The following is a 23,457-nucleotide window of genomic DNA, read 5'->3' as shown; positions in this document are numbered from 1 at the left end:
GGCACCTACTCAGTAACATCAGGTTTGGGTGCTAAAGGTATGCTGATGATGAATTATAACTGGGAAGCTTGTGGTTGGTTTTTGTTGGCAGAGAAGGTCAAACCACTGTCGGCACCAGTTAGCAGACAGATGTAATGTGACCGTGGAATTATAAGGTTCCATCTGTGTTCTGAGTGATTTTGAGATATTGAGCTTCAAATATACCGAAGTGAATGGGTTTGAGTCAAGCACATACATTTTTTATGTAAAACTTCACACATATACTTAGACGCCCTATGAACAACATATTTATGACATTAAAATGTTTAAAATGTCTGTATAATATAATAGTATAATATAATCACTCTAAAGTCTCGCAAAAGCAATGGAGCTCTAGAACCCTGCTAGAAAATAAAATCCCCAAAAACATACTCTTCAAAGGGTTGTGGCTGGGACAGTGAGGTCTTTTGTGGAAATGCAGCCCCCTCAAGCCAGGCCCCTGCACTGAGACCCACCCTGAACCCAACATGTCCGTCATGGTGGCAATGGCCAGATAGACAGCCCCTCCGCAGGTGGCCAGAACTGCAGTCCACCTGTCTCAACTGACTCAGTGATGCCACCAAAAATACACAACGCCTGGCGTTCGCTCAACATGAAAGCTGATTGCACACTGAGGCCGTCAGGCATCGGCGCTGTCGTTGCCATGGAGACTCCCGGGAACCGTTGTCCGAGGTCCTGTGTAAAATTATTAAACTGTGCGCAAGTTTCTTTTTTTTGGCAGTTTTGGAACAGGAGAGCTGAAAAGTGACAGAACAATTGAAAAGAAGAGGGTGGAGAGAGAACATTCTATTTCAGAGAGCCAAGATATTCTTTTATTCCAGGAATGTCCCTGAAATACAGGCATTCTCCACTGCATCATATACAGTATGCTCCTTTCAAATGCTTTTTGTTTTCTCACTCTCTCATTAAATCTTAACTTGTTTGGTGAAGCACTTAAGCTTTGAATTAGAATTTATATGTGCTCTGTCCTTGTTAAACACAGGAAATCCTTGTGTAGGGATCATCAAATCCAGCCCTTTTTTTGTGTTACTGATTGTCCAGACTGTCTTCACATCCGACTCCCAGGTAAAGGGAGGGTGGAAAACCAGCTGTTCTTATCTCTGGCTTAGTGGAATATCTTCGAATATCTTTTTCTTACTGTTCTTCCTAAGATTGCTTTGTTTTATAAGTCACTAGGCGCAGATTACCAATTGAAACAGAGGCTGCTTTTCATGGCATTCTAGGAAAAAACTTTCTATATCTCTGCATTGATGATGTAGGGGTTGAGGCCATGACTAAAAAGGAGGAGCTGCACTTTCAGAATACAGATGGATGCTGGAATAATGCTGGACCTGACTTCATCATTTCCAGAGCAGTGCAGTCAGACGCGTTTACTTCAATCCAATTTTTTGGAAGAATTCCCAGTTTTTGTCATAGCACTGGACATGTTATAAGGAGGGCTAGGGGGCGTGATATCTGGAACCATGGAATTAGTAGGCTGGTGGCGATTCAGGACCAGCACAGAGTTGAATCTCTCTGATGTTGGGACTGTTCTTCAGAATTACCTTTAGGTGTTGACTCGAAGGACTCACGATCATTCAGTCTGATGGGTCAAGAAGCCTCACTCATTCTCTCTCTCCTGCTCTCTCTGCTCTCTTTTTATGCAGTTTTATGTACGGGGAGCTCACTGACAAGAAGACGATTGATAAGGTCAGGCGGACCTTTGATAACTATGAGTCCAATTGCTTTGAAGTGCTGCTGTACAAGAAGAACAGTGAGTATTCCATAGGATGTAAGCAGGGTGGGAGTGAATTATTTGTCATTATAATTACATTAAAGTTATTTAGCTGACTCTTTTATCCAAAGATATCAGCAATGTGGTGTTTAGGGTATTCCTCAATGGCCCAACAGCTATGCTGAACTTATTGCAACTACACTGGGACTTGAACCAACAACCTTCCAGGTTCCAGTCAAGCACCTTAGACACTAGGCTACAAGCTGTCCCTTTAACTAACACAATTTCAGTCAAAAGTAAGGCCAAAACACCATAGGGACTGGACAAGTGTCTTAACAAGTGCCTTCTTCGCATAATGAGACTTAAAAAAATGTTTCTTTCTCTCTCACGTAGACAATGTAGTTTGTTTTCTTTGTACTTGATAAGTTAAACTGTCTTACCCCATTGGCAAATCTTGAAATGAGTCAAACTATCTCACCTTATCTTTTTGTCACAGATTCTAAGTCTCATATGAGACTAAAATACTTGAAAGATTGGCTTGTTTTGTTTTGCAGTCTGTGCTGTGGAAATATTTACAATTCCCCCACAATTGAACATGATAGTGGTGTGCCATGGAATTTTTTATTAAAAAAGGTGTGCTGTCACATAATAAAGATTGGAAAAAATATTTGATAGTACTACTACTATAGTATTTATAAGAAATCACTGATTTGTTATAGAGCCACATGCCTAAATTGACGACTGATTGAAAGGAAACACAAAACCAGTAGGTGCTGTCGCCCTCCAGGACTGGAATTCGAGGTCCTTGGAGTATAATCTGTAGCTCCACCAAAGTTTTCACCCTTTTGAATGCCTCCACACTCAGGTTGGCCCTCTCACTCCTGTGCAGGGACCCCTGTCTGGTTGTACATGCAGATAGCACCCATCCGGAATGAGAATGATAAGGTTGTCCTGTTCCTCTGCACCTTCAAAGACATCACGGTCTTCAAGCAGCCCATCGAGGACGAGACAACCAAGGGTAAGGCGCAGCCCTTTCCGTGGGGCCCCAGTTTTCCTGAGGGAAGTCCGTAGGGTGGGGGCTCGCTGGGAAATGTATTGATTGACTTTGTTTGCATGATAGGCTTGAAAGAGTCACTCACTGCACTTATTCAATCACTCGCTTGCGTGCTAGGCTTTTACTCACACTCATACTCTCGCTCTTTCACACTCACTTGATCGGTTATTATGAAACAGGCAGGACAAATGTGATTGGTTAATAGCAGTAATAAAATAGCGAAATACCACTGCACTTCATAATTCCTGGTTCACCTTCTTTTTTGTTTTTGACCGGTGCCGCAACTTCCTGTTTGCATTTTCACAGAAAAGTTTATAAATGCCAAAATAGTCAGCTTCTCTATTTTGTGCTGGAGATAGCTTGCAACTAAAGGAAAAATTATAGCTATTTCAGTGTTGTCCATTTTAAAACGACCATTTCAGGATGTCAGATAATAACGTTATGTTTGCAAACTTGAAAAATATAAGAGAGCTTATAGCTAGTAATATCTCAATGTAAAAACAATATAACAATTCTGATGATGAAATAGGCCCTAGTCCTTATCTGTTTTGTACTGGTAGCAGTTGAAATTATACTTCCCTCTAGGGTCTTTCAGTGCACTTATCCCTGGTTATGGGTATGCACTTTGCAATTTGTTGTACATCGCTCTGGATAAGAGTGTCTGCCAAATGCCATTCATGTAATTAATAATGTAATGTTAGACTACTGTACTTCACAAAACCATTCACAGGTATATCAGATGCCATTTCACAATTTTTAAATGCAAGTTGCTTTATTGGCATGACAAAGTTGTGGTCAGTAAAAAAACATTTTACCTCTTATCACACTGATGGCTTTGGGTCTCTCCTTGCAGCAAACCACAGGCAGTGCATGAATTTAGAATAGTGACCTGGACTACCTGCCAAACGTTGAAAGATTATACAAATTGAGTCACCACCTTGCATTCAATCAGAATCCAGTATTCACCCAGACCATGTTGTAAGTGGAAATAAATAACCGCTACATGTAACGATCATCATGATGGAAACAGTTGAGGTAAAATTTGATATTCGTGGTGGTCTGACTATGGAGCATTGGATAGAGCAGTGCATGTCACCAGAAAAAAAGGCACCTGCCGAGACCAAAAAAGGACGACACTGCGAGCTGCGAAAATACGAGATAGACGACGTATGAAAAAAGTAGACATTTAATTAACACTGCCTCGATGATTGATGTCAGCAAAACAAACTATTTTTAGATTTGTGAACATCATCAAAGGGGCAGGTGAAGGACATTTTGAGAGATGTCAGTATCGGAAACAGTAAAGGTGAGCTGTACAGTATTACGTCTATATTGGTCTCCATATGGGCCTGAACCGGTACATCAACAAACTGCCTCTCAGTCGGTCATGGTGCCTCCTCAAAGTCACTGAGTGACAAGTAAAAACAAGGAACAATGTTTTTACTGTGGTTGTAAAAATGCAGTGGAAGAAAGGGCTTGATAGAACAGTTCATCATGCCTCTATATCTGAGCAGGACTTCAATACCATCAAACAAGCACTGGATCCGAACACCCTGTTGGGATTGGTGGAAAAGGTCGGGTTTAACATCCACTTGCGCTTTGAGCGTTGAGGAAATGAAGGCAATCGGCAGCTGAATCCCAGCTCATTCTACATTAAAACTGATGAAAACAGATTTAAGTGTGCAATGCTGGCTTTCAACAAGCATACAAAAAAATAACAGAGATTACATTACATTTTACATTTTTGTCATTTGGCAGACGCTTTTAATCCAAAGCAATTTACAAGTGCATAGGTTCTACCATAAATCAAAGCATCACATCCAGAACGAGGAAAACACACATGGAATGCTGTTCTAAACATAGTCGTCATCATAAGTGCAAAATGTTTAGAAATGAAGAGTTGGGTGTCATCAGCGTAAGAATGATAAAAAAAGCCATGGGAAGCGATAACAGAACCAAGAGACATGGTGTATAGTGAGAAGAGGAGAGGCCCAAGAACTGAGCCCTGCGGGAGTCCAGTTTGTAGGGGGTGAGGGTCGGAGACTGAGCCCCTCCAAGTCACCTGGTAGGAGTGACCAATGAGGTAGGAGGAAAACCAAGCGAGTGCAGACCCTGTGACACCCATCCCAGACAGTGATGAGAGCAGAATCTCATGGTTGACTGTATCGAAGGCGGCCGACAGGTCGAGGAAGATGAGGACAGAGGAGAGGGATTTGGCTTTAGCATCCACACAAGATCCACAAGAATAAGGAAAGCAGAAGGGGGTTTATGTACCAGCAACCTGATGATGCTCTCTGCCATGTAGTGTCTTTGCTTGCTCTCCGACGCCCCAGCCTTTTATCTTCATCCGAAGAGAAATGGGACCGATGCCGACAATGTTTGGTAAGTAACGTTATAGTAGGTGCATCTTTTGACTAGCTATTTAGCTAACATTACCCTAGTTTCAATGTCATTTGGTTTGTGTTACAGGTACACTCGAGAGCCAGTGGGAGTCTATTTGCAACATGTTGCCCAGGATCTGCAAGCAAGCAGAGCTACTCTAACTACTGCCTCCACAGCACCATGATACAGAATTTGTCATGAGGCGAGAGAGATCATGTCCGTTTGTGGGCTCTCTCCAGAGCTACTGCTGACCGAAACTCGGAGGCCAGAGCCACGGCGAGCAATGAGAAAATTAGCCTCCACCAAATAAAATTAGTTATTTAAAACTATCCAACTGATGCTGGGCAGTTTTTCAGTGGTTGAACAATCAATGGGAATGCGCACATAAATGTAAATAAGGCATGAACTCTTCCTAGCTCACTAACGCTAGCTTGCTACAGAACAAAAGAGAGAGTTGTTTATTCATGTTGCATAGCAACCACCTGACACTACTTACTAGCATGCGGGAACTACTCTCTTGTAAATTATTATTGTAATTAAATTGTTAATAAAAAACTGCTTTAACTGGATTGTGTCTGTAATATCGAGATTAGTATGTTTGGTAACTGTTTTACAAAATAAATAAATACCTCCAGGCAGTGGTATATTATAATTTTATCAGAGCTAAGGGGGTCACTCACTCACTTGCTCATTCACTCACTCACTGCTTCACTCATTCTACCATTTACTCAATCACTCACTCACTTACTGATTCACTCATTCGCTCACTCACAGTTTCACTCACTCACTCACTCACTCACTGATTCACTCAGTCACTCAGTCACTTTCTCACCCTCACTCACTAGTTGGTTGGCTGGGACTGGAGGAAACCGTAGTGTCCTTCAGTCATTGACACTGTGGCATAGTCTAAGTATAAGATAAAGCATGGCCTGCCTGTGGAGACAGATGTGCTCTCATCTAAGGAGCAGGAGAAAGAGTTACCAAGCACTGTGACTGACAAGGTTGAGTCCAGACTGAGTCCATATGCCTGAGGTTTATCAGTCTGTGGTCATCCTCACAAAGTACTTCTCCTTTGCCAAGAATCCTGTCTGCGGCCCCCAATAACACTGCAAGGAGTGTCTGTGCAGCTGTGAAACAGGTGTGACAAGTGTAATGTCACGGTGACGTTAAGTTAGGTTAGCACTACTGACATCCTAGCTGCAGCGGCAGCAAGTGCATCTGTGGAAACCACGCATCTGACTTCCATGACAAGAGGATGTCAAAAATAGGTGGAAAAAACTATAACATACAAATCAATATTACTTTTAATTAATCATATCCCTCTCAGCCATCTATAGTCCAGTTACTGCAATGCTGGCAGGCTATGCCCTGTGTGAAATTTGCCAGTGGACAAGACATAGGCAGAAACTGTGTTTTTGACACTTCTAGCTAGTTCAACTGGTCGACCAACTGACCAGCTAGTCAGCTGGTCCATCAGATTGTTCACAAGTCTGCTCTCCCAGCTTAACAAGTTTCAACCAGCTTTGACCAGCTACACACCAGCTTTGATCTGTCACAGACCAGGTACAACCAGCTTAGAATGCCAGCTGGAATTTTCAGCAGGGATTCCTATTAAAGTAGAAAAGCACAGCTGGTACCTGCAACTAATCCTTTTATTACAATTCAGTTTTTTATTGATACTTTTGTGCAGTGAAGTAAACTCTGACTGAGGAGATAGCATGGCATGGCTTAATTGCGAAGCCATGAAATCAATATCAGGGGTTATTAGCCACGCGTACACCTGCAGCTCCTACATCAGCCCTGTCGGATGCCTGTTGATTCCCCTCTTGGGCCTCGGAAGAGCTGGGCTGGCTAAGATGGATGTTCGTGTCTGAAACTGTCAGCCCTGCTGGTCAGCTATCGAATTCTACAGCCGGGAAATTTCCATCTTTGTTCCACCTCGTCCAGTTACATCAGAAATGTCTCGTGTGGAAATACAGCTTTCATTAATGTCTAGAGATGTGTGGCCCACACCGTAGAAGCAGGCTGTCAAGCAGAGATTAAATGATAAAGTTGGGTAAGACTCAGTCAGCGCTGGGGCTCTTTTAGCTTAATGAGGTTTCTCCTCTGCTGTTGATGAAAGGTCCATTAAAAAGCTTCCTGTAAATCCTGTAATGTGCAGGTTCGCTTGGTACTGAAGTTACTCTCTTTATTTGGCTGATATATTTGTGTGTTTGCCTGAATGTCTGTCATTCTTGTCTGCCAGTAATGATTCACCACTGGAGGGCGATTTGAAGGCACTGGTCTTTAATCGGCTATTGTGCTTCTTTTATTGTCTAATGGAGTCCCAAAGGCTTACTTATCTGTGTTCCCACTCCCCGCAAATTCTGTGTGACTGAGTGCACAGGGGCAGCACACTCCAGCAGGGAGGCTGAATACCGTGCAAGCAGATAAACACCACTGCACAGGGGAGGAACTGCACAGTTGCAGGTTTCAATGAGACTGCAGTGCAGTGAGTTAAATGAAGCATGTGCATGCAGTGTGTGTGTGTGGCCTCTTTTCATTCGGATATCCCTGCTTGTTCATTTACAAGGTGAATTTCCAGTTGAGTAGGTCTTGGGGGCGACATGGCTCAGGCAGGAAGAGCAGTCGTCTGGCAGTCGGAGGGTTGCTGGTTCTATCCCCCACCCGGGCTGTGTCGAAGTGTCCCTGAGCAAGACACCTAACCCCCAAAATGCTCCTGATGAGCTGGTCGGTGCTTTGCATGGCAGCCAATCGCCATCGGTGTGTATGAATGGGTGAATGAGAAGCATCAATTGTACAGCGCTTTGGATAAAGGCGCTATATAAATTCCAACCATATACATTTATTCAAAACAGAATGATACCTTGAAAATGGTTATTTTTCCCTGCTAACAATTACAACTGTAGAACACTCAGGAAATTCAGGCAAATGATTGGCTTAGCTGCTTAAGTCTGCAAATGAAAATTAGGAATGGTAAAAACTTGGCAATCTGAGGAGATGAGTTAATGTTTTAATGTTAAATGTCAATGTCCACTGCAAAAACCACAATTCTTATGCTCTGGAGGCTCACTGGGCAGGTGAAGAAGCTCTGCTCTCCTGTGACATACATTGTCCAGCAGGGCGGCAGTGTGCCTGGAGGGACTGGATCCTGCGAATCTGACCCTGCCCAGTGTCGACTATGTGTGTCTGTCTTGCACAAGTGCGGCTGTGGATATGTGCCCCTGATGGTGGAATGGCAAAGGGGTGTCCCTTGGTGTGGGGGAGGGGGGAGGCGGGGTTGAAGCTATCCCCTGAGGAAGGTAGATCTACGTAAAACATGACCTCAATTTCTGGGAGGTCACGCCTCACCCTAGTGTCTGGATGCTCTCTCCTCTTGGCTGCGCTGCACAGCAATGGACCTCATTTTTAAAGGCATCCATTTTAAAGGTGGTGTTGGCGACAGCCCACTCTGCCCTCAGGCTTATCTGATGCTTAGAGAGCCATGGCGGTTTTTGGGGTTAATGATGCAAGGGACGGAGGGATCTTCCTCCTCTGTACCTCCTCAGCCCTCACAGTCCCTGTATCTCTCTCTCTCTTTTCTTCATGTGCCGTTTTCAACCGGGCGCTCATGGGGCCTAAGGGGAAGTACTGTAATGGACCCCCAATTTAGAGGCCTTCCCGCCTGGACTGCTGAGGGCTAAGACAGGATGTGGACAGCCTAGACTGCCCCTGTCTTCCTAGAACTCTTCAGAGTTGTAGAACAGCGTGTTACTGGGCGGCCGGGTCAGCTCGCCATTGGCTGCTGTGCAGGGCAGGCGTGTGGCATGTACACGTTTGCGTATACGAGCCTGAGAGTCAACCCTGGCTGGATGCACTTTCCCAACGGCTCAAAGATCAGTGTGCAGCTCAGTCAACCAACAAAGCTGGCCATGTGTGCCAGGGCTCTGGCTGGGAATACATTTAAGGAAGCACTACTTAAACATAAATGGTAGCTGCAATGCATTTGAATGAGCCCAAGTTTGAACGGATACTGTAGATCCCCACCTAACTGCAGTCGGATAGTAAAAGAGGAACAACACCTGCACCATATTGTAGTTCAGAGTATATGTGCCCTTGGAGCTGCGGTTGAGAACAACGTTGTCTTCTGTCACCCATATGCTGCTTTATCGCGTGCGTAGCCAGAGGGAGCGCAGCAGGTCTGCAAGCTATTATGAATCCCGATCTCCACGCATGGGCGATCCGCCCTCCTTCGCTCTTGAGTGATTTCATTTGTCCATACTTCTTGGATACTATGGCATCATAATGTTAGCGTGAGAAATAAACCAGGCAGTTGCATTGGCACTCACATTGGCCTGGAGTCGGCCTCTGTGGGCGTGCCTCGCTGGGGAGATGCTGTCATGGCTTCTCAGGTCTTTTAATCAACCCCCAGGCAACCATGTTTGCATTTCAAACAAGAATCAAGCATTAAAATAAAACTCATATTCTTTTTAAATATAATGAAGGGGGCTTCTCATCAAAGGATGCTCCCAGCTGGATTTCCGTGTCTCTTTTCCCAAGATGATAACCCTTTTCATTTCAAAGTTATAAAAAGTAGTTATGCCCTCATTAGTTCCTTGGGGCATTGCTAGTTTTTAAGTACTAGTGGGATGGGGGATGAGTGGGGAGTGTCTGGTTGTTATGACTGCTGTGGTCAACTTTGTAGTTTGGCATGCAGTGGAGAAGAAAAAGGAGTAACATAAGGAGAACTGCAGGTATAAACAAGCTCTGGTTGGATTGGGGGTTGTGGAGGAGGTGAAGGTTATGGACAGAACCATAAAGCTACTGTAAATGGACATTCCCTTCTGTAATGAGAAAGTGGGGCTTTGCAACCCCTAAAATGGGTGGTATCACCCATGAGTGAATGACTTTGTACCAATCTTTGCTGCAGAGAGCAATCATTGATTGAGAGCACATGACAGCTTCACCCATTTTGGGGTTCTGTAGCCTCTCTTGCCCGGTCATGCTTTCATCCAATGAGGAACTATAAGCAGATGTTTCCCACAGCTGCGGTGACTTGACCTGTTGTAAAATCCACTATGCTAGCTTGACCACCTTGATAATTGAGCTGGTCATAAGCTGGTCTACGGCGGCACGGATGGTGCAGTGGGTAGCACTGCTGCCTCACAGCAAGGAGGTCCTGGGTTTGAATCCCCGTCGGCCGGGGCCTCTCTGTGCGGAGTTTGCTTGTTCTCCCCGTGTGTGCGTGGGTTTCCCCTGGGTACTCTGGTTTCCTCCCACAGTCTGAAGACATGCAGGTTAGGCTGATTGGAGAGTCTAAATTGCCCATAGGTATGAGTGTGTGAGTGAATGGTGTGTGTGCCCTGTGATGGACTGGGGACCTGTCCAGGGTGTATTCCTGCCTTTCTGTGTATTCCTGGGACCCTGTTCAGGATAAGCAGGTTAGGATAATGTATGTATGTATGTATAAGCTGGTCTAGCTGGGTATGAGCTGGTCAACCAGCTGTTTCACAACACAGCTTGAGCTGTTTTTTTCAGCAGGGTGGTGGGCCATTTTTGTAATGCAGTCACTGCATTCTCTTGTTTTGGCAGGATGGACCAAATTTGCACGGCTGACACGGGCGCTGACCAACAGCCGTGGCACCATACAGCAGCTCACGCCCATGAACAGGGCAGAGGTCTGCCACAAGCCTTCACGCCTGGCCGAGGTGAGCGTCTCTCTCTCACATGCTCTGAGCATCGTAGGCACACACACACACACACACACAAGCAGGCACACACACACAAAATAAGAAATTAAGCTGAATGCTCCTTATAAACAGTGAAGTAAATCAGCAAGTGGATATAATTGCTGCAGCGAAATTCACAGTTAATACATTGATGAGCTGTTGATAAGTATCAACACTTTACCTCGTGCACCTCAGTATAACTGAAAATACCTCACAGTGAGTGCTCCAAGTCCTACACCCATTTTTCTGCATATGGTACTGTTTTCTTTGACAGCTCAGCTGCAGTAACGAGAGTACATTAATCACACTGCCACTCAACCACACACTGCTGTAAGTTTGTCAGGGCTGGCATACATTCCATTTCAATCCACTCAATTCAGTAAATGAATTGAAGCTCAAGTCATGAATTGAGAAATGGCCATTAGTTTGATGAGTATTTTTCAATTGTGGTTTTATTTTTTTCTTTTGTGTTGCTTATATTTGTCAAAAAAAGGGGGTGGGGGCAGGGATGGCCTGAAGTGCTGTTATTTTACCACTGGAGGCAGAGTTCAGCTGATGCTGTAGCAGGAATACCATGAATATGAGTGAAGCAGTAGTTTGGATGACAAACCACATTGAGAGCCGTCAATCACTAATAGTGTTTCCCCTGACCTTTCTCTTGCTCACACACATGCACACACACCACACACACACACACACACACATGCACACACACCACACACACACACACACATGCACACGCACACACCACACACACACACACGCACAGACAAACTCATAGACACACCAACTAACACACACACACACTATTCTATCTCTTAGTCTCAGTATTGCTGTTCAGAGTAATCAAATATGTCCAATTAGATTAGATTATTTTTTAAGTGCCCTGGAGCATATTGCAAAACAGGGCGTGTCAGGAATCATGATGACCCGTATCTTCCTGGAACTTGGATTCTCCTGTTGCTTATAACCACACTGGAAGGTCTTTAATAATGCACACAGTGGATTTATATGAGTATTTGCCTTTTTTTCTCCTCTACTTCCTATCTGTCACTACCTCTTTCTCCACAGGGTATCTAATCAGATTAGGCAACCAGATTACTTTAATGGAAGCACATAGAAACACACACAGGGGACTTAGTCCATAGAGGGGTGCACACCTGATGTGTGTTCAAGACTTCAAACTATGTTTGCAGCAAACAGTTACTGTTGAACATTCAATTTAGTTTGTAAATTTTTACCACAAATGGATGAGACTTAGGTTAAACAATGTCAGGTAGCTGACTCTGCTTATCTGTGATTTATTTTTAAGAACAAATATTACATTGATTATAGTGTATTATAACGGCCAAATAATTGTTAACTTTTGTTTTCTATGCCTTTTACCATCAGCAGCCATTTTTGGTTACTGTACACTACCTTTTCAAAATGTTAGCTATCATTCATGGGAAACAGAAAAAAAAGTGGGAAGGCATCAATCAGCAAGTTTAAAAGCCCAGGAAACAGCCCTTAAAATCATCCAAGCCACTTTTCTGTTTTCTTATGTGCCTCCATTATAAACTCTCTCTCTCTCTCTTTCTCTCTCTCCATCCTTTCCCGTTACCCCCAGGCTCTTCAGCTGGGCTCAGACATCTTGCCCCAGTACAAACAGGAGGCGCCCAAGACGCCCCCCCATATCATCCTGCACTACTGCGCCTTCAAGACCACCTGGGACTGGATCATCCTCATCCTCACCTTCTATACAGCCATCATGGTGCCCTACAACGTGTCCTTCAAGACCAGGCAGAACAGCATCGCCTGGCTGGTAGTGGACAGCGTGGTGGACGTCATCTTCCTGGTGGACATCGTACTCAACTTCCACACCACGTTCGTGGGGCCAGGAGGTGAGGTCATCTCCGATCCCAAGTTGATCCGAATGAACTACCTGAAGACCTGGTTCGTCATCGACCTGCTGTCCTGCCTGCCGTATGACATCATAAATGCCTTTGAGAATGTGAATGAGGTAGGTCAGAAGCCTTTTTGTTTTTTTCTTTAAATGACACACTCAGAAAAAAAGGGTTCTTTGGCTTGTTTCCACAGAGGAACTCCCAGACAACCATATTTCCCAACGAAGAGCACTTGGACTAGATAGGGTTGTTATATGGAATAACATTTTTTCCTGAGAGGGCAGTGTGAAAACATGCATGTGAGAAGCCGGTGGAAGGGAAAAGTGGCTAGGCATGTGGTACTCTGGTGGTTCTGGGCTTGTGTTTCCTGTCAAAGATGACCTGCAGCCATGAGGAACCTGTTTGTGTATTGTTCGTTAGACCTTCTCTGACAGAAGAGGAACAGGCCTTCTGTGCCCAGCGTTGGGCAATCAACACATGACGGTTTGTTTTTTTCCCTTCACCTGGTGGCACATGGTGTTAATTAGAGTATCAAATCACCCAGATGTGTGCTGGTGTGCTTCAACACATGGTTCTGTATCGATTGTCTTTTTCAGAGCCATTGATTGGTCAGTGAGGCAATGCAGTGGTTAGTGATGCATAACATCAATTAAATCAGAGACTGACTTTTGGGATGGATCCTCAGCATGAGCTTGTGCTCGTTACTATAGGATATCAGACCTGAAGTCCATTGGAGGTGGTCAGTCTGACATAGGGATTAGTCTTTCTAGTCCTTACATGGAAGTCAGTCATTCTAGTCACGAAACAGGGATCAGTCATTCTGATCATGAAACAGGGATCAGTCATTCTACTGCAAAATCAATCAGTATTAATTTAGTGTGCCTGTGAAACACTTGTACAGTATATGGTGAAAATAATGGCAGCCTCTGTTGCTGTTCAATTTTACTCGTGGCAAATACATACCTCTGAGCACCTATTTGCAGAAACGCAATTACGTTCTCAGAGGTACACTTTGATGCAGTGTTGTAATCAAATGTCCACTGGAGGTGCTAAAGGGAAGTTTAGACCTTAAATTACTGTGTGCTCAGGAGACGGGTGCACCATCTCTTGTGGTTAGCACGTCAGCTTCTCACGTTTGTAATCAGCATTCCAAAACCACATTTATACAATAATATATCAGACAATAGAGCAATCAGCAATAAGTACAACAAACCATATTCAATTGAAACTAATCTGGTAGGAGGGTCTGGTGGGTTTGTGGAAAGGCAAGATTTTTCTTCAGTAATCCTACTTTCTGTTGTTAAATCCGCACAGCCACCAAATTACTCTAGTATACCTAATATGTAAAAATGAGTTCTGGAGGATTAAAAAAATGGCAGGGGCAGCCTGTAGCCTAGGCCTGCAGGGTGGTGTATAATGGATCATAGTATCACCTGTGGAGGGAGAATCCTCAGTCAGCAGGATATGTCATCAAGCACCAACAGTCCCCTCTTATCATTTGGGTGCTTACAGATTGCCTACACATACTACACATGAACTGTCCTCCTTTAAAAACAGGCAGAAACAGAAGTTAGAGTAGCACTACTACAAGAAGCAGCCTATTAGGACGTTTCCTATGTGTACATTCAAGTGTGCATTTCCCAGTGTATAAGTAGGTGTATGGAGTAGGTAAACTGCTGCATCAAGTACGTTCTCAAACTTATTTTATGCCAATGGGCCGCAACAGATGAGTGTGTGCTGTAAGTCTATGCAAAGCCATTTTAATCTGGCACATTCTCTTCTGCTGACATGCTGATACTGAGATGCTAATCTTGTGTCTGCAAATAGGACTATTGCTGCATTGAAGTGTGCCAAAATAATTACCCTGCATTCTGTTTCAGACTTATGCCTATGAATAAACAAGAGCTGAATCTTTCCAAGCCTAACACTTTTGAGCGTAGCTATGAGCAGCACTGTATCTCCCATCCTTAAAGCATTAAGTGATGATAAACACAAGCCACATATGCTACTTATATAACACTCAGTTATGCTAAATGATTTATGTGCAGGCATACAGTTAAGTCCATAAGTATTTGGACATTGACAGTCCAGTATGGATGTACGTACCCTAAAAATAAAGCTGCCAGTCTGCAGTTAAATTTGAAGGTATTTATATCCATATGGAGAAAATCGTGTTGGAAGTACACGTCCAAATACTTATAGACCTCACTGTAAGTATATCAGGTATATATTTAAACTTGCATAGCGGTGTGTTCGTGCTCTCAAGTGTGAGACCTGTTTTTCATGCGTCGGTTCAATCGTTTCCTAGGTTACTCACATCGGGCTGAGTTACTGGGGTGCAAGCCTTGGCAACAATGGAATCCACAAAGCTGCTAAAATTACACAGAGGAAACTGCTCAATAAAGTGGTGCTTCTCAGCAATGCAGAACCAGCCCTATTACCAAATCAATGCCCCGCTGCACTTAAAATGCTATATACCAGAGCCCCATGGCATACATCAATCTGCAGGCAGTGCTTTGATTTGTTGAGGCTATTGAAATCTCACTGCTGGTAGCCCGTGAGAAAGGATCTGATGCATCAGTATTTTGGCCAAGCGCTTTTACTACCATCAATTGTAACTGAGATAATAATCAAGAAAAACCAAGTCAGAATCAGGTAATGCCCATGCTATTACCTAAGCATTCATAAAGCACTTTATATGCTTAAACTATCTACAGCATCATCATTCCTCAGTCTCTCCACCTTCACAATAAATGCAGTACAAATTTCTGAATGGACAGTAGAGGGATGGGCAGAATCAGAAAGCTGTAACTATTCAAATCTTAAGAAACACAAAATAGAACCTGCCTGAGTTGTGATGCTAATGCTAAAAGAGACTGGACCTACTCGCAGTTCATTTCATTGAAAAGAAGAGAGATCAACTGTCCAGATTGCTTAGTGTGAGGCATCTGTTCCCAGTCCCTTTAATCATGAGCCAGTCAGCACTGGAGTCACATCACCTTCTGAGTGGAGGGTGGTGGTGGTGGGGGCAGGGGGGGGGGGGGGTTGGGGGGGGCGGGGTTGTTTGGCTCAAAATATCTTCTCTACCTCACAAGCCTTTCCTCCCACAAGCTTAGGTCTGGACTGTGAAGCAGACAATCAGACCCAACCTCATATCCATTGATGTGTAACACTTCTGTTACACGTCTGTCTGATTCTGTCTGATGCGGAAGAAGAGGGTCACAGTGCAATTATACAGCACTTTTCAAAAAGGGGTCTGATTTATTTCCACAACTAACAGGGAGTCTTTCACTTACTATGCATGGCTGATCTAATTTAAATGAAGATTGATTGGCCTGTGCTGTTACTCACCTTGTCATGTGCATATGGTTTGTGCTGTTACCATAGCACTAAATAATCTTACCTTATAGGGCAACTTTCTTTCTGGGTTATAAAAAATACAGTTTTACTGTATGTTTCCAGCTTTCTGGGCCAATCAAATACGTACAATAAAACTGGAATAACATTTTGAAAAGAACCGAATGTGAACCGTCTGTTTTCCCGCTTAGAGGGAAGCTTATTTTGTGTGTTGGTAGGAGCACAAACTGTCCAGTATTTGGTAACAAATTTTTTGTTGTTTTGGCTCTATACTCCAGTTAACAAAGAGCTGAAATAAAAGACTTCAGGAGTTGTAATTTGAGAAATAGTTGTTTTTATGTTTTTTTGCATAACAAGAAAACAAAACAAAAAAACATCCCATGTTCACAAATAAGAGTTGGAGTGCTTTTTGATGGAAAGGGTTAAACCAAGAAAATATTTTTCTAAGCAGCTGGTACAGTGATATTATGTTTTCAGGGATTTTAAGTATGAACAGATCTTTTTTTGTTGTATTGTATTTTTCACAAACATAAATGTCAGATATTTTTGTGGTATGCAGTATAGGTATGTTTCTCAAAGGACTCAAGCTGTTCACTCATATGTGTAGTAACGTTGATATGGTAAGCTGCAGCACAATTTCCTTGAGTGCTGCAGTCTCAGGTTATTTGTGTCACGCAAATAGTTCCAACTGAAAATAAGATTAAATGTCATATTGGAAGAATAAATAGATAATATGGACATGTACAACTGCCTGGGGTATAATGCCACTGTACAGTACAAGGTTACTTTGGAGTTACATGAAGCAAACTCCCATCATAAGTTTATAAAGAGCAACACAGGATGGGTGGTGCTCAGATTGCGATTGAGGAGGAGGGCGGGGGAGGTTTGTGTTCAAAACCCAGGCTTCAAACCAGGGATCCCAAGAAGCTCCACACCAGTGCCAGCAAGTGTTCAAAAACTCTGAATGTGAACTGTCAGGCTGCCTCCAATGAGGCTGCTACATCCCATGGCAAATACATAACTCTGAGCACTTTTTTGTAGAATGAAAATTACGTTCTGCAAAAAAGTACTCAGAGGGACGTATGCCATGAGACTGGGCTGCAGTGTTAGATAGTACTGATAATTCTTTTGTGCCTTGCATTCCACTACACCTGGGGTTATTACAAATTGTCCTAAGCTATGAATGTAAGTGCTGTCCATGATCCTGAAGGGCTCTCTGGCTTTGAATGAGAACAGGCAGATCTGGCTGTGGCAGAAAGGAGGAAGAAAGGCATCACAACCTGATATTTTTCTTTGCCTTGTGGCTTTCCCTCAGATCTTAACTGAAACTAACTAAATCATTTCTTACACGTCTGTGTTAAAGTTTTCAATGCAATTTCCTTCAGCACCAGGAAAATTGCAGCTAATCTTTTTTGATAGTTTCGGGCCATTTCCCCCCCACCACTCGCTCTATTTTTTGCATCGTCTTGTTGTGCGCTAATTGGCACTGAAGGGGTGTGTGTAGAGACAGCGCTCCATACTCCAGAGGTGATGTCACTATGACTGGGCCCCCTGTTCTAAGGCTCTCCCTGGAGGTTTTTATACACACCATTGAACCAGGAGCCACATGCGTGCAATTGCGTAAGGCTTGACTGAGCACTATTTCCTACGAACCATTGTTGGTCCCAGGAGAAAGAAAAACCCTGGGGCTACCTTGTCTATTTACCTGCAGTGAAGGAAGATTGCAGGGAAAAAAGTTGGAGAGACAGGGGTAGACTGAGCAAGCGAGGAGAAGAGTGGGAGAGAGAGGAGAAGGAGGGAGAGCAGAACAGAAAGGGGGAGAATGAGAAAGAAGAGAAAGTGAAAAGGAGGCTAAGAAGGAGGGATATGATGTTCCCTTTTGTTATTTCTTATGAAAAATGCAACATATATTTAAATTTCAATTTAAACAGTTTTTGTACTGATTTGTATGTGACATGTACTTACTCACCTTGGCACATCCTACATTACTCAACCAAAATAGCTCCTCTTATGCCAATAATGTGATTAATGTTTGTATTTTTGGTAGCCTCTGAATCATTGAGAGAGAGAACAAGAGGGAATGAGAAAGGGATGGGAAAACTGGGATGGAGAGGGAAAGTGAACTCAAGGGTAAAGTGAGAACAGGAGCAACAGAATTTCAGAAGACTAGTTTAAGTTCTCAATTGGTCCATGTATCCTTCATTGTGAGCACTTAGTAGCTTAGTAACACTGGACCCACTTGCCATAAGGCAGACATACAGTGGCTTCAGAAATTTTTCAGACCCCTTCACTTTTTGCAATGTGTTGTAGGTTTAATTTTAAATGGATAAAGTTGCTATTTTTGCCCATCAATCTACACTCAACAACCGATAAATACAAAGTGAAAACGTTTTTGGAATTTTGTATTATTTGTATCTTGTATTACAAATCAAAATCTCTCATATACATAAGTATACAGACCCTTTGCTGTGGCACTCCAAATTGTGGTCAGGTCCATTCTGTTTGCATGAATTATCATTGAGATGTGTCTAGAACTTGATTTGAGTCCTCCTGTGGAAAATCTAATTGATTGGACATTCTATAAAAAGGCACACATTTGTGTGTATATAAGGTCCCCCAATTCACACTGCATGTTAGGACAAAAACCAAGCCATGAAGCCCAAGGAATTGTCAGTAGACCTCTGTGATAAAATTGTGGTGAAGCATAGACCAGGACAAGGCTATGAAACCATTTCTAGAGTTTTGAGTGTTCCCAGGAGCACAGCGACCTCAATAATTGTGAAATGGATAATGTTTGGAACCGCCAGGACTCTTCCTCGAGTTGGCCGTCCAGCCAAACTGAGTAACCGGGCGAGAAGGGCCTTGGTCAGGCAGGGTGACCAAGAACCCAACAGTCACTCTAACAGTGCATCAGAAGTCCTCTGCAATGATTGTATAACCAGTTTTTTTGGGGGAATTATTTTTTCTTTCATTTGAAAATGTAAGACTTTAGTTGATTGCATTATCTTTAATAAAGCACACTGTTTTACACATGCCAATAACTATTATTATTTAGTTTACAGCATTTTATGTGCATATTTATAATAACTCTGGCGCCCACTGTACATTGTGCCATTCAGCTCGTACATTGTTGAAACTGTAGTTGCATAACCTTTCTTTGTGTCGGCAAATGTGGTGAATTATTCATGTAAGGAACAGTGTTCTTTTCAGTATCAGCAGTGCCAATTTGGATATGTACTGAAGTACATATAATTTCAGTAACTACATCTTAGTCATTTACAGTATATGGATACAGTATCCAACTCCAACAAAACTCCAGCAACACCCAAGCAATATAATAACAGTACATACCTATAAACAAATATAATATATAGCATTCATTTGAAAAAATGTTATAAAGTAAGAGTGCTTTCAAAAATAGAAATGTTAATAGTTTATTTTAATAAATTAACAAAACGCAGTGAACAGTGAGTGAACAGAAGAAAAATCTAAATCAAATCAATATTTGGTGTGACCACACTTTGCCTTCAAACCAGCATCAATTGTTCTAGGTACACATACACAAAGTCAGGGATTTTGTAGGCATATAATCAGGTGTGTGATTAATCAATTATACCAAACTGGAGCTAATGATTAGCAATTTAATATGTAGGTTGAAACACAATCATTAACTGAACAGAAACAGCTGTGTAGCAAGGTCTCTCCCAGGCAGAAATTTCAATGCAGACAGGGGTTTCCAGATGTGCTGTCCAAGCTCTGTAGAAGAAGCACAAAGAAAGAAACCAAGATGTTTGGAACAACCTACCTGCCGAGTTCCTTCAAAAACTGTGTGCAAGTATACCTAGAAGAATTGATGCTGTTTTGAAGGCAAAGGGTGGTCACACCAAATATTGATTTGATTTAGATTTCTTCGGTTCATTCACTTCTTCTGTTCATGCATTTTGTTAATTTTGTTAATAAAAAATAAACTATTAACATTTCTATGTTTGAAAGTATTCTTATTTTTTCACACCTGCCTAAAACATTTGCACAGTACTGTATATTTGTTTTATATTTATATAAATTATATATTTGGATACTTATACATATACACAGCCCGGCACACATGCACACACTTAAATTTGAAAGTAAACTTTCATTTAGTTTCATTCGGTTTGCTCCATTTCAGTGCAAGGTATCGATCTAAATCTGTTGTGCATGTCAGGGTCCAGTTACCACAAGGAATCCTCAATATTTGAACCTATTTTTCTCTGTCACATCACCAGACTGCAAACCCAGACAGGAAATCACTGAGATGAAACAACTGGCTATACACTCACACTGTGAAATTCTCAAATTTGTTTGTCCTGAAATTCTTTGAAGTAGATTGGCACACACTACTTCTTTATTATCATCTTCTTGAGTTTTTACAAATATTTTGTATCAAGGCCAGAGGCACAATATATTTTAAATATGAAAAACAGTACCATTAATTTTTCAACAATCAGCTCTTAGTAGCTGGATGTAGATAAGAGAACAAAAAACTGTCTAATTTTCCTGCCCGTACTTGTTGGCTTATCTAGGCTGGAGGCTATTATTTATCTTTACGGATAAGGTAAGCTTATTGTACTCTGCCGTTATGATTAACACATTTGCATGAGGGTGTTTTGCTTTGCTATTACCATACGGAAACATAAATTACATAACATGTTCTTTTAATGAATTTATGAACAGAATGTTGGTATCACTTAGTATTTCTTCCATAGTCCTATCTATTATGTTTATGTGGTGCAGTGCATCATGGTATGTTATAGGAACACTTTATATCGGCAGGAGTACTGTACAAGACATGCAGCGCCACAATTCCTGAGCTTTATCACTTGATTACAGGTTGATTAGACAACCCTCAAGGACACTTAAGTGGGTTTAAGTTGAGTGGAGTGGCCAAGGGACGCTGAGAAAATATATTGTGCTAAATTGGAATTTCATGACATTTCATGAGTGAAAGCAGTCACAGCTAAACAAAATGTTACATCAACTATTTCCCTGTTATATCATAAAGGTAAAAAAGAAATAAATATTTTGGTAGGCAGCTCATCCTGGTAACTTGACTTTCCAGCATAGGGGCTTGCCCCATGAGTTGGTCATGAGAATCTGACCCAACAACTGCGTTGACTATTCATTCATTAATTTATTTATTTATTTATTGGGTAGCCTGTAACCTAGTGGCTAAGGTACATGACAGGGTCCTGGAAGGTTGGTGGTTCAAGCCATTATATTGACAGTAACACTGATATAAATAAACAATATTTACTAAGCCTGTTACGAATGGTTTTCAGGTGTATGTATGACGCATTAAATAGACCCACAATTAAACACCTGACGTAACTGGTGACTGAAGCTTAGAGTTTTAAATTAAAATACTTAAAGGAAAGAGACATGCGTATCCTGTCAACAGTGAAGGCTACTCCTTCACAACTTCAAACGACAACAGCCACCACAGCTTCAATATGTACACATTTTGTCCTGCACTGCATACACTCTTACGTGGGAGCCAATACATGCATATCGCCACACACAGTGAAGATATTCAATACATGAAACACCTGTTTTAATGGCCCTGGGTAAGATCTGCCTCTTTCACAAAATGCGGTTCGTAGGCATTTGCATTTGCTGATCACATAATGAGCTGTAGCCTTTATAAATAAGACATTAATTTCAGGCAGACTGTGACCGCACCAACACACCTTTATCAGGCTGCATACTTGGCAGTATTATGCTCAGACAAAGTGGTTATCATACTCTCATAAGTCTTCAATAATTTGATGATGGTTGATATCAGGTACATCATCCATGCATAGTTATTTTTTATGGGGCATATCATCCTGAGACTGGGCAGAAAAAGTTTTACATTTTAGTGTGGCATGGTGGTGCAGTGGAGGTCCTGCAGTTGTCGACTACCATGGACCCAGCCCATGGATTTTTATTTATATTTTTCTCCTTTGGTTGACCCTCCCAAGATGAATTTCATCCTAGGGGACTGCCCTTATCGCCTATGTCTAGAGCTAGCCCTGCTAAAAAAAAATATTGCAGCCAAAGGGGCACTTTCGCTGTCTCGGGGGCATATGATTCATCATATGATGCTGTCTATCTGTGCCAGTACCAAGTTGTTATACTCAGGCTATCTGATGGCTTGTTGAACTCTGGGTTGAGATCTGCTGCTGGGGTGCTGAGGTCTGTTACATGCAGTGGGTGGACATGTGTCTTGATTATGTCCTTTGGCTGTGAGCCGATTCTGAGGGAACACTGATGGCCTTTCCTGTGCATATCTCTGGTAAAGGCCTGCTGGTGTAAATTTCACACTGAAAGCAGCATCCTGAGCACACGCTTACTTTGAATCCACTGTCACAAGTATTTTAAATTAAGAGAGAGTCCCAGAATTGATCTTATGATGTAAAGTTCATCATTAGGATAAAGCCTGACTTTCCCACAGCCTTGGAGTCTGTTATTGCCAGGAAAAGGGTAGCCTTTCAGAGCTAAGATTCTGAGGTACTACACACACACGACATACACAAAGCAACACATTTTATCTGTGTGGTGGGATGCTATATCCAGCTGATCAGTCAGTGTTCATTAGTTAGTGTGAATAGGAAGTCCATCCCGGCTTCAAAGCTTGGTCAGCAGTGCCAGTGCACATAGTATTCCAGACCTTGTAGGTTAGGTGGAGATAGTATCTGGAATTGCATTCCAGGAGGCTAATGAAACTAATTTACACCAAGTAATTAAGTGCAGAAACGCAAAACCAGCAGGCCATGGAGCCCTCCAACAGTTGAGATCCCTGCTGCAAGGCTGTTAAAAAGTGTCGGTGCTGTAATTTTTAATGCAATGAAAAAAAGGTGCATCTTGGCCCTAACCACCGGTGTTCGGTTTTCCCTTTCAAGGACTCCATCTCGGACGCCATTTCTGTTGGGCATCTGCGTGAGGCAGCTAACTCGCCAAGAAACATCACCCGATCAGAGGACTCAGTGCTCCCGGTAACCATGCTGATCCACCAGGCCCTCCCCCTCAATACGTCACATATGCACACATTTATTCACATGTTCAGAATATAGTCACACATATGCACACATGCTTGCACACGTACATACACACACAAGCTGAACTTACATTAATTTATCAGATGTACTTATCCACAGTGACTTAAAGTGAGAAACAAGATAAGTGCATTCGCCAGAGTTATATGGGCAGCGTTGCCAGGCCACCATTCTTAGCCTAGCGAGTATTGATGCAACATCACTGAAGTACTAATGAAAGTAAACAATGATGAACAAGGACCAA

The 23,457-nt window shown here is 42.5% G+C and overlaps 1 protein-coding gene across 1 annotated transcript in view; it reads left to right on the top strand.

The window, feature by feature from the left end:
- Nucleotides 1–23,457, top strand: part of LOC133128835 (potassium voltage-gated channel subfamily H member 5-like) — a 104,411-nt gene that overhangs the window by 10,495 nt on the left and 70,459 nt on the right. The window contains exons 3-7 of the mRNA XM_061242641.1: nt 1,686–1,792; nt 2,643–2,771; nt 10,761–10,876; nt 12,507–12,899; nt 23,061–23,153. Of these exons, the coding sequence (XP_061098625.1) occupies nt 1,686–1,792; nt 2,643–2,771; nt 10,761–10,876; nt 12,507–12,899; nt 23,061–23,153 (838 nt within the window). The remainder of the gene's footprint in view (nt 1–1,685; nt 1,793–2,642; nt 2,772–10,760; nt 10,877–12,506; nt 12,900–23,060; nt 23,154–23,457) is intronic.

The sequence above is a fragment of the Conger conger genome, chromosome 5, assembly GCF_963514075.1.
Source record: "Conger conger chromosome 5, fConCon1.1, whole genome shotgun sequence".
In the NCBI taxonomy this organism is placed as follows: Eukaryota; Metazoa; Chordata; class Actinopteri; order Anguilliformes; family Congridae; genus Conger; species Conger conger.
This window is presented reverse-complemented; position numbering and strand designations above follow the sequence as displayed.